At 34.5% G+C, this 11,996-nt stretch overlaps 2 protein-coding genes across 2 annotated transcripts; one reads left to right on the top strand and one right to left on the bottom strand.

Moving 5' to 3' along the window:
* The first annotated feature begins 1,978 nt into the window (after nucleotides 1–1,978).
* Nucleotides 1,979–6,334, top strand: LOC102577429 (mitochondrial formate dehydrogenase precursor). The gene is given in 6 exon segments (NM_001287898.1): nucleotides 1,979–2,064; nucleotides 3,315–3,486; nucleotides 4,233–4,773; nucleotides 5,530–5,654; nucleotides 5,889–6,001; nucleotides 6,114–6,334. Coding segments are annotated over 6 exon segments (1,146 nt in total). The 5' UTR covers nucleotides 1,979–1,983; the 3' UTR covers nucleotides 6,228–6,334.
* Nucleotides 6,335–6,953: 619 nt separating this feature from the next.
* On the bottom strand, nucleotides 6,954–11,022 carry LOC102577914 (calcium homeostasis regulator CHoR1; the record flags this gene model as incomplete). The annotated part of the gene is given in 3 exon segments (NM_001288545.1): nucleotides 6,954–7,583; nucleotides 9,362–9,526; nucleotides 10,633–11,022. Coding segments are annotated over 3 exon segments (873 nt in total). The 3' UTR covers nucleotides 6,954–7,259.
* Nucleotides 11,023–11,996: the final 974 nt, after the last annotated feature.

Here is an 11,996-nt window from a genome sequence, read left to right as displayed (position 1 = left end):
CACGCCTCTTTCCACATTTTCCATTCTCCCACAAAATTCAAAGCAAATTCTAAATACTATTAATTTACTATTTGCACAGAGCAACAAAAATCTGATTTGTCATCTGCAAGTTCAGTGTACAAACTACAATATAATTATGTCAAATAACTCACAATTATAGCCCAATTCCAAATTGAATTATTTAGCCATCCTGTTATATCATCACGGGTCACTTGGTGTCGGCCGTTCGACCTATTTCTAGTCCAAAAATGTACATATCATGGAATTCTTGTCTCCCTTGTATTACCTTTTTTTATTCCAAATAAAGTTCAATTTCATTTTATCTCTGTTCATTAAAAAAACTCTTGACATTTTATGCATTTTAACACTTACACTTCCTCGGTTTCATTTTATGAATTTTAGTTTTGATTGAACGTGAGTTAAAAAACGTGATTATGACTTTTGAATTTTATAATTTTAAACTTTAAATATGTGTAATATTACAAAATAATTTCAAATTTCATAGTTTTAAACCTATATCATGTGGAATGTTAATTATTTTTTAAAAACTAATTAAAAACAAATAAATTTCGATCGTTTATTTTTTTCAAAATTAAGAAGTAGAAGTAGTAGTAGTAAGACACGAATGAAAAGAAATGAAATACTCTCCTTTATAATTCCATGTCATGCGAGATCACTTGTCCATATACAAAATTTAAATATGGTGAAAAATTTAGCTTTCAAAGATACTTACAAAACTTATCAGCTCTAGAAAATCTAGCTTACAAAGACACACAAGGGCACCAAGGAAAAGATATAGACAAAAAAGATTTATAACATAGGTCCTTGGGGTTTTGTTTAATTTCTTATTATTATTCAAGTTTTTTGAGAAACTTAAGATAAATCAACAATGTAATTAGTTAAGCTAGTTTAGATATAATGAAATTACTTCCATAAAAAAAGAACACAAGAATAGTAAGTAACATAATGTCAGGAATATAACCTAAAAATAATCCAATTGTTCTCTTTTTTCGGAAGGAGTTGAATTTAGAAAAACTTATTTGACTATGAGATTATAGAATTTATCTTGGAGTTGAGTTTGAAATTTTCATTTTAAATTATTCATAAAAAGTCAAAAACAATTTCAATTTGTATTCATGGCCAAATGCAAATAAATTCAAATTCATTTTTTACTTTAAAAAAAATAATATTTTTTTTAAATTTCACAATGAAATGTGACAAACACCCCACATAATGCCCTTTTGATTTATTCTTTTTTTTCTAAAATTTCACAATAACATCATATTTCCTCTAGTCCATTTAACTGAAAACTGCTGGAATTTTTATAGTTCAAAGGAAGTGAATTTTTTAAATTTAAAAGAATAATTGAGGTTCTTTTTTCATATATTTTTAATGAAAATTTTAATTATTTTATATTTTCTAAAGAATAATTTAAAATAATCAGAAAAATAATAAAAAAAATAACATTTAAATTTGATCTTTAAATATTTTACCTAACAAATTTGTCATATATGGACAAGAGCACATCGATGTTGGCTTTTGGACTCCCTTTTTCATTTTACCCTCCTTTTAACGTTTGATTAATTTATTTTATCTATGTTTTAACATATAACTTTTTTTATCATTTCAATCAAAATTTAGATATAATTTTTTTCATAAAACAACTACCATCAAGAATAAAATAAAATAAAATATTTTAAGATAAATTTTTTTTAACATAAGACGATACATATTTTGAGAACAAGTATGTGAGGTCACATGCGTGAGGATCATAGCTACACGTGTTTCAATTTGTATATGCACTTACTCGGATAAATTTAATCAGAGTTGTTGAAGCAGGTCGCTTCTAAGTACTGGGCCTTCGCCCTTCCCTATAAAAAGGCAATACGTCTCTCCAGTGAGTCATCTCAGCCAACTGGAGTGTATTCTTCTCTCTGTTTTTAGCAAGTACAAAACCCTTTGCTGTAAATCCAAAAAATTCCGATGGCGATGAGTCGTGTAGCTTCTACAGCAGCTCGGGCTATTACTTCACCTTCATCCTTAGTTTTTACCAGAGAACTTCAGGTACTTAATCCATTTCTCCTCAATCAGTTTAGCCACTGTTTGATGTTTTTTGTTTTATATGACCTAGTTTTCGCCCTTGTTGAATGAATTATCGGAAATTGGCATAGATCATCTCCGATTCTTCGAGAATCAAGTGAATGGGAATCGGAACAGAGGAAAGGAAGGGAATTGAACCGTGAAGAGGAAAAAACAAACACACTTTTTTGGTGCTCTACCAATTTGATGCCTTGTCTTTTTTTGTTTTTGTTTTATGGGCTTTTCCCCGTACACTCCACACCAAATAAAATGGCTCGGATATTAGAGGGCTACTAACTTTTCAGTTTTCACTACTGCGTCCTTTCTACGGCTTTCAGTTTTAATTTGCGTGAATATACCTAATTTTTATTAGGGTAGAGTTATATGTTTCAAATTAAATTGTTACCAAGTAAAATGGAAGAATGTTACAAAAATTTAGAGAGGGGAAGGTTATATACCAACAAGGTACTCCTTCATCCTCAGAGAGACGGTGTCCGGCTTGACTCTTCCTGGGTATGGGCGCAGAGTGAATCCAGATATAGTTGGGCTCCAATGTGATACCGAACACCGAGTGGGAAACAAAAAAAGAGGAAGGTTTTATTAATTTGTTATTTCTACTGTTTTTCCTTTAACCGAAAATCTAACCCGGCAGGACCACAACAGTTCTTTTCCGATCATTACTAATGATACTTGCTTACTTGAATTTTCACGTGCGATTTCTGATATTTTTATATGAAGTAGGTGAAGAGTGAAATGTTTCACGGGTCTCAAGGACAATGGCAGCAGTGTTGTCATTTTCTTTGCATCTTCACGTGCTATATTATTACTTTGTTTATACTAGTTCGACTTGGAAAATCTTTTTATCATATTCAGTTGTCTGGGGAATAAATAAGATATTTCTTATTTAAAGAAGTGACAAATTGTACTAACTCATTTACCATGCCTAATTTGTTCATTAAACTAGAGTACATTTATTCTCCATATATTTCAGGAAAATGGCAATCACGATTGCCTATTTTATGTGACGATCATGAATTTTTGTACTATTAATTGTTAGTTTGGACGAAAATGATCAAAGCAAGTATGTTGAATAATGCTTATTTCTTGCCAACTGGTGCATCTACAAGATTATACGAGTTGGATTATAATTTTAGCACATCCAGCTTGCTTATATGACCTTAAAATATTCATGTGTATTCTGTCCACTCACCTTTTATTTCTTCATTATTTTACAGGCTTCCCCTGGCCCCAAAAAGATTGTGGGTGTTTTCTACAAAGCAAATGAATATGCTGAAATGAACCCCAACTTTTTGGGCTGTGCAGAAAATGCCTTGGGGATACGTGAATGGTTAGAATCTAAAGGTCATCAGTACATAGTCACTCCTGACAAAGAAGGACCAGATTGTGGTTAGTTACTGCTAATCTATAATCTCTCATGTTCTATCCATTACTCCACTGAAGCCTATGCATTTCTAAAGATAATCCCTTTACCCTTCATGCTTGTACAACTAAACACATCTGAAAAGGAGTAGTTTTTTCCATTTAAAACATGCATATATGTGCTTAAGTTTTTTAAAAATAAATGGCACACGTGAGGAGAATATAACGGTCATAGCAGGAACATTTATTTAGATAAAGAGCAAAGCGAAGTAAACAATATTTGCTTTGTTAGTGTTGGTCCTTTGCTGCTAGTGAATTATGATCAGGACACTGCGAGGTAGTTCCTTGCAGGAGGGAAAAAAGAGTGTATTTTACCTTGATATACAGGTGTGCATTTGCAAAACGTCTATACTTCAGGACTCAGGTGTTAAGTTGTACTAGTTTGATAAGACTATGGCTAAATTTTGTACTTTAAACAAGGATTTATCAAAGTCGCAGAGGCTTGTTTAGTTGTTGAGTAGAGTGCACACATGGATGCTTTAGTAGTAAAGATTTTCTGATGGATGACATGCTTGGTGTAAATCCTTGCTTATCAGTATCTTTTATCATGAGAAAGAATGGTGCCCTAGTCTGATATACAAACTACTCTGTGTGTTAGTTTTTCACTGCTGAATCCTTTACTATGCTCTATACAAAGAAATTTCTCCTGAGCTAAAGTTTTTGTGTGTCCCCATCTATAATAGTTTTTTTTTTCCATGACTTTCTCTCTGCAGAGCTTGAGAAACACATTCCTGATCTCCATGTGTTGATTTCGACCCCTTTTCATCCTGCCTATGTCACGGCTGAAAGGATCAAGAAGGCAAAAAATCTACAACTACTGCTGACAGCTGGAATTGGATCAGATCATGTTGATCTGAAAGCTGCTGCTGCTGCTGGATTGACAGTAGCAGAGGTCACTGGAAGCAATACTGTCTCAGTTGCGGAAGATGAACTGATGCGAATCTTAATTCTTGTCCGAAATTTCTTGCCTGGACATCATCAGGTTATCAATGGGGAGTGGAATGTTGCTGCAATTGCGCACAGAGCTTATGATTTGGAAGGCAAGACTGTTGGAACTGTTGGTGCAGGACGTATTGGCAGACTTTTACTCCAACGATTGAAGCCATTTAACTGTAATCTACTTTACCATGACCGTCTTAAGATGGATTCTGAGCTAGAGAATCAAATTGGAGCAAAGTTCGAGGAAGATCTCGATAAGATGCTCTCGAAATGTGACATAGTGGTCATCAATACGCCTCTTACAGAGAAAACAAAGTAAGGTTTCTGTTTCTGTAATTACACGTCGTAAACCTATACAGTAAGATTTATTGACAAAGCTTCTTATATTCAAGTTATTTTAACAATGACTTAATTATGAGATGAACTAAGTAAGCTAAAGTGAATATTCATTGAGAATGAAATATGATATTAAGCGAAGGAAAGGAGAGTTTTAGGACTCACTCTTTGGTGTCATCGTAATTTTTTGGTATCACTCTAGATCGTATATACGTAGTTGTATATTTAGATTCCCCTATTCTATTCCCTAAGTTAAGAAATTCTCTTGAGCACCCACCATATACATTTATACATGACTTTGGCTAAGCTCAAAAAGACTATCTCAATGATGGCCCTCCATGGATTCTCCACCTATATAAGCCATGGCTAAAGTTGAAAAATTGCTTGGCCAAGTTGTCTTTCACCTTTGGCATGATGCAAAAAACATTTGATATTCTTTCTGTGTGAACCACTGCTACGAGTAATATGTTCTTAGAGATCATGTTTTCTTTTCCTTCTTCCTTTAATTTTCTATTTCGAGCTTTGTCATCAGTTAGAGGTCATCGGTAGGATGATAGATGTTCTCAGCAACTTGTGTTGCCAGAATAATATGATTGCCAATGGAGTATTTTTAAGATTCTTGGAGATGTAAGAGTTGTTTCTGTCCGTACATCACTCTTCTCATGTCACTAAGGTCATTGATTATTTCCATGTGCTATATCGCAAATTGCTCACAATTTTAACTATGTGATCCAGAGGAATGTTTGACAAGGAAAGAATTGCAAAGTTGAAGAAGGGAGTTCTAATTGTAAACAATGCTCGAGGAGCAATTATGGAAACTCAAGCAGTTGTTGATGCTTGTAACAGCGGTCATATTGCAGGTATTTTAACATAACCTGAACACATCATCCAGAGATGAGCCCTCAGCTTTAATATCAATTGAACACATCATTATATTTTTTTCTTCAATTCTTGCTTATTTCTTTTCTTCAATATATTTTATCAAAATTCGGAAGTAGTTCCATATCTTGTTGAATTGCCGAATCCGTTGAAGAAAGAAATACTTCTAAACCTATATTGAGTGCTTTCTTTTGGTTATTTTCCCCCAAATTTAGGATACAGTGGAGATGTTTGGTACCCACAACCAGCTCCCAAGGACCATCCATGGCGCTACATGCCAAACCAAGCTATGACTCCTCACATTTCTGGGACTACCATTGATGCACAGGTTTGTAAATACTCTGTTTTCTCTAATTTCTTTAGGCTTTGCTTATTCTTTACTTTCACGACATTATAATTGTGAGCAAACTGAGAGAAGCTTGTTACTGGCAATTTTGCAGTTGAGGTATGCAGCTGGAACAAAGGATATGTTGGACAGGTATTTCAAGGGTGAGGATTTCCCTGCTGAAAATTACATTGTCAAGGATGGGGAATTGGCACCTCAGTATCGCTAAATTATTAATGTACACCTTAGAGTTGTGTCTAGATTTCTGTGTCAAATAAACTGGCAAGCTGCGTCTTCAATAAGCTGATAAAATTGGCTACTTATGTTCTTTTAGAACTGTAATGCAGTTTTTCTCCGGTTGGCTGTATCGTAACGTTTGTGATGGAAACATGTCCTCTTCTGTGATGGAGGTTAATGTATGATCCTCCAGTGTCTTTCTTGAGTCTATAACTGAACTTCCTTGCTATGGTAGTTGTACTGGTGTTGTCCTGGACATTTTATGATTAAAAAAAAGATTATCTTCTCTTTGCTAGTATTTGTTGCAGTCGCTATGTTAATCTTGCCAGGGAGAACCTGGGAAAAATATGAATGAATTACAATGGTGTGAAACAAAATTGACATCACAGTATGTTTTGCTTTAAATGTATATTGGGAAGAAAAGACGACTTCCTCAGTTTGGAACTTAAGATTTTTAAATGACCTCTTTCTTCACATACAAGCGAATAAATGTGATGTATGTGCCATTTGACACCCAAGAAAACCTAATCCAAAAATGATCCTGAGTGCATATTGGAGTGGTTCATTTATAGTAAAGCTTTTTTGTCTATAATAAAAACGTCAATCACAAATTGCTACAGGCGCTTTCAACCGTGTATTTTTCTCAGAAGCAACTCCCTACTAGTTCCAAAAAGCAGAGAAACAAAAGGTTCAAGCTTATGATTCTTTTAACGAGTAATAGTTTGAACAGTTGTTCAGCTAACTCTAGTATATAACAGTTAGTAATAGGTAATTCTTGAATACAAATCAGAGCCACTATATCTTTCAATTGCAAGTAGAAAGTGCAGACTGATCACAAAAGAAAGAGAGCAGGGAGCATACACATGCACTGTTTAATTAGTTGGCAGCATTGTGCGAAGAAGATTTGTCATTCATGACATGTGCCTGTGATTTCCTATACCGAATGTTTGTGGGATAATCTTCCTGTTGGTGTTAGTCACCAGTACCTAAAATTTACTTTGAGAATGATAACAAGTTTCATGCCTCACTGATTCAAACTGTTTTGCTTAAGAAATTCAAGGTCTTTCATTTGCAGCTGAACTGCTTCTTTTGATAATTGCTTGGGATCTGTATATTTGATATCTTCAGTTCCATCTGCCACTCTCTTTGCCTTCTCTTTGACAATGATTTCTACCTTTTGCTGCCCAACTGTAGGAAAGACGGCATTAAGCATGGTACTTAGCAGTTTTTCATCTTCTTCTTCAATCAGATCCCTTCCATAGCAACACACATGTATAGCTTCCAGAGCTTTCTCAGCACGAAATTCCATGGGGATTGTAGGTGCAGGAGCTCCCAACTTTGATCGCTTCTGCACGAGTAAAGGAAAATGTTAGCAAAAATGGGCTCACAATCTTAATACATTATTTATGTCTTAACCGTACCGGGTATAACACTGGACCATAAACGAGAGTTCAAATATAAGTGTGATATATGACCATGAAACCGTGCACATTCAGTGCTTGGTGCTAAATCTGATGAAGCCTGCAATGGGAGGGCTGACAGGCTGCTGCAAACATAAATTTACTTGATATACTATTGTAAACAGGGGCGAATTTATGTATTAATTTTGGGTCACCCGAACCCGTGGTCATCTGACTAAACTCGATATATTACTTCTATAATTAATAAAGAATATATTAAATTAAAAATTGTTGAACCCGTTCTCAAAATGGCTGGATGGTTCACTGGTACTACTGCAAGATTTCAACTCACAGGTCGCAGATTCGATCCTAGGTAGCCCCAATTCGCTTCAATTTATTTTTATTAACTAAAAACACATTTTTCATTTATTTATTTTTTAAAAAAAGCTAAATTCTGAAAGTTTAAAAGTCAAAAGACTTCAAAAGTTTCCTTCCCACACTTTTCAAGTTCCAAGTTCCAACAATATTTTTCTTCTCTCTTCAAATTTGTTTTCTATTTTCCACACAAAGAAGAAGCTTCAAGTCTCCAACTTCAAGTCAAGAATTTAGAGAAATCATCATTGTCAAAGTTTAAGGTAATTTTAGTTTATGATTTCTCTTTTTAATAAACAAACTAACAAGATAAATAAATAAATATATATATATATATATGTATATGTATATAACACTTTAATTTTAGGGTTTTCATATAAAAAAAACTTGTCATTACTTATAATAGGAAATCATCAATAGCTAAAGAATTGATTATCTCAAACTTACATATTTTGCGGATGTAACTTGTAAGGAATGTGTTTCATATTATATTATCAATTTTGAAGGGTGTGATTCCTTTTTATTTAATGTGAAAGGGGTGTGATTCCCTTCTTTTTTTTTATGTGAAAGGGGTGTGATTCCTCCTCTTTCTATGAATATGTGATTTCGAATGCAAAAGAGGCATAAGTCCTCTTTTTATTATGAATGTGTGATTTTCTTATTGTTAAATGTGAAAGGGGTGTGATTCCTCTATTTTAGTTAGATTTGCAAGGATTGTGATTCCCTTATTTTGTATTGTGAAAGATATGCGATTCTCTTATTTTATTTTAAATTTGCTAGTTAAATTTGTGACTAAGTTGAATAGCATTGGTGAAGAATTTCGAATGGATGTTTAGTTTGTAAGATAGAGCGGAAGATATTTGAAAATGTAAGTAATGATGCTATTATAGATCGTTTTCAAAATATGAAGTCTCGTCGAGTACAATTGTAAACTGATGATATTTTTTGTGGAATGTAATTTTTATGTATTGCTCGCTTAGTTATTGTTATTATAAATTTTTTGATTTTATCTTTAAAGCAATGGTGCACCCGTTTTCTTAAAATCCTGGATTCGCCTCTGATTGTAAATAAGCTTCTCAATAAGAGTTAGGCAGAGCTATGCTGCTTGAATCGTCCAAGAATTCTGTCCGTGTGTGTTGATACTCTAAAATATATGCAGTTTTGGAGGATTCAAACAACATAGAGGCAGAGTCCTACGTACCACATCAAAAGAATGATGCAGAAACAAAAGTTGAAGCAGGCTTCAAAGACAGTATCTGAGGAAGTATGCTAATAAAATTTTGATAAACATTGAAAGTAAGGTAATATAAATGAAAAGAAGCTAAAAATCGTTGGCAAATGAAATCTTACTAACCTTTCTTGCTTCATTCATCATTGCAATGAAGTTTTGCTCTTCAAATTCAATATCATTTGCTAAACTAAGCCTTGCTACCCCTTCCAAAATTTCCTCAGATTTGAGTAAACCAGCTCCTACAGCAGCTAACCAACAGCACAGTAGCACATACAGAGGATCCCCTGTCTATCAATAAGGCAAAGGAAATCAAGGTCAATAATCGATAGATAAACCAAGGCACGCCACTTGATTACAACAACAACAACAACATGCCCAGTGAGATCCCACTAGGTGGGGTCTGGGGGAGGGTAAATTGTACGCAGACCTTGCCCCTACCTCGTGGAGGTAGAGAGGCTGTTTCCGGGAGACCCTCAGCTCAAGAATAACAAATCTAAGTGACAGAAGAGATATATATAAAACATAACAGCCAATACAAACGATATCGTATAATCAACAAATGAGACAGTAACAACAAGAAAGTAATGCGATGCGTGAAACGCAGTAAACAACATAAGGCTAGGTCTACTCCAAATGCTAACACCCATCCCCTTGCAAGGGAAGACAACACGCTAGCCCTACTAACCTACAACCTTAATACGAGACCTCCACTCCTTCCTATCTAGAGTCATGTCCTCGGTAAAGTGAAGCATAGCCAAGTCATGTCTAATCACCTCCTCCCAATACTTCTTGGGCCTACCTCTACCCCTCCGCGTACCCTCTATCACCATTACCTCGCACCTCCTTACTGGGGCGTCAGTGCTCCGTCTCTTCACATGTCCAAACCATCTCAGTCTCGCTTCCCTCAGCTTGTCCACCACAGAGGCCACTCCCACCTTCTCCCGGATAACCTCATTCCTAATCCTGTCGCTCCTAGTGTGCCCACACATCCATCTCAACATCCTCATCTCCGCAACATGCATTTTATGAACATGTGCGTTCTTAACTGGCCAACACTCCGCTCCATACAACAAGGCCGGTCTAACTACCACTCTGTAAAACTTACCTTTAAGTTTCGGTGGAATTTTCTTATCACACAATACTCCAGAGGCAAGCCTCCATTTCATCCAAGCAGCCCCAATGCGATGTGTGACATCATCGTCGATGTCACCACTCCCTTGGATTACAGCCCCAAGATACTTAAAACTTTCCTTCTTAGGAATGATTTGTGCGGCAAGTCTCACTTCCACATCTGTCTCATCCACCACATCACTGAATTTGCACCCTAAATATTCTGTTTTGGTCCTACTCAACCTGAACCCTTTGCACGCCACTTGATTGCAAGTAAAAATTACCTTGCCACGTCGATCTCGAAATTCATAAAAAGCTCTTGAATCATTAATGGAGCACTTGTTACCGACTCGCCTCCTGAACTCAGCAAAATCAATAAAATCACCACCAACACCACCTTCCTCATTCACAATTCTGGCTATGAGACCAAAAACAGGGAGTGAACCGATGACCTTATTAGCGAAACTGGAAATTGGATTTGTGGTCTCATCCATATAAGCCTTGACGAGCAAGACGGCACCGCCATTGGAGTTGGAAGCTGCTTTATTATTATTCCTTGTGGATGGAAATGTATAGAAACGTCGAAAATAACGAAGAGAGGGAGAGATTGAGTTGCAGTAGATGGAGGAGGAAGAAGAAGGAGAGTGGAGAGAGGAGACAACCACCATAGTGTTACATGTGGTGGACGTTCAATCTTTGTTTTGATATTGCCCCCTTTTGTTTATCTTTTGGGAATCTATCTGGCTATGAGCTTCATTATCTACTCTAAAATAATACTTCCTCTGTCCCAATTTATATGACTCACTTTCCTTTTTAGTCTGTCCCAAAAAGAATGACACATTTCTATTTTAAGTAACAATTTGCCTATGAAATGTCTTTTTTACCCTTAATGAAATGATTTACAACCACACAAATTTCTATCATTCATTTTGGACCACAAGTTTTAAAAGTCTTTCCATTTTTCTTAAAGTTTGTGCCAAATCAAAGTACATCATATAAAATGGGACGGAGGGAGTACTAGTATATAGTTAAAAAAATATTAAAATCATCTACTACTTTTTTTGTAGCCCCTTTAATAAAATTAAATTTATTTAGATACTTGTAGTATATTTGATTAAATTTTCAAAAATACTTAGTTAAAAAATTAAGTTTTTTTTGAGTAATAGTAGAAATACTTATTTTAAAAGCAATTTTTTTCTAATATCTTTTAAAAATTTGGCCAAACACCAATTACTATTTTACTACTGATGAAAAGAGTTTTTATATATATTGGTTAGTCAAACACAAACTATTGTTCTTTAAAGTTTTTTTTTTGAAAAATAATTCTAATAAAAATGCTTTTTAAAATAAGAAAATTTAAAAACGACCAAATATGCTAGTAGTTTTTTTCTTTTTCAAATTAAATTTGTGTTTGACTAATTAATTTCAAATAAACTTTTATTAATATTAGAACAATAATTTGTGTTTGATCAATGTTTTTAAAGTAATTTTAAGGAAAAGCATCAGTTTTAGCTTATAAAAAATAGTTTTGGTGGAAGTATTCCTCTATTTTTTATAAGAAATCTGGATTAAAATCTTTCCTATATAATAATTGAAAATATTTTACCTTCAAAAGTTAATTTTTGTACAACTTATGTGAATTAGTCGA

This window comes from Solanum tuberosum, unplaced genomic scaffold, assembly GCF_000226075.1.
Source record: "Solanum tuberosum cultivar DM 1-3 516 R44 unplaced genomic scaffold, SolTub_3.0 scf00004, whole genome shotgun sequence".
NCBI classification, from domain to species: Eukaryota; Viridiplantae; Streptophyta; class Magnoliopsida; order Solanales; family Solanaceae; genus Solanum; species Solanum tuberosum.
This window is presented reverse-complemented; position numbering and strand designations above follow the sequence as displayed.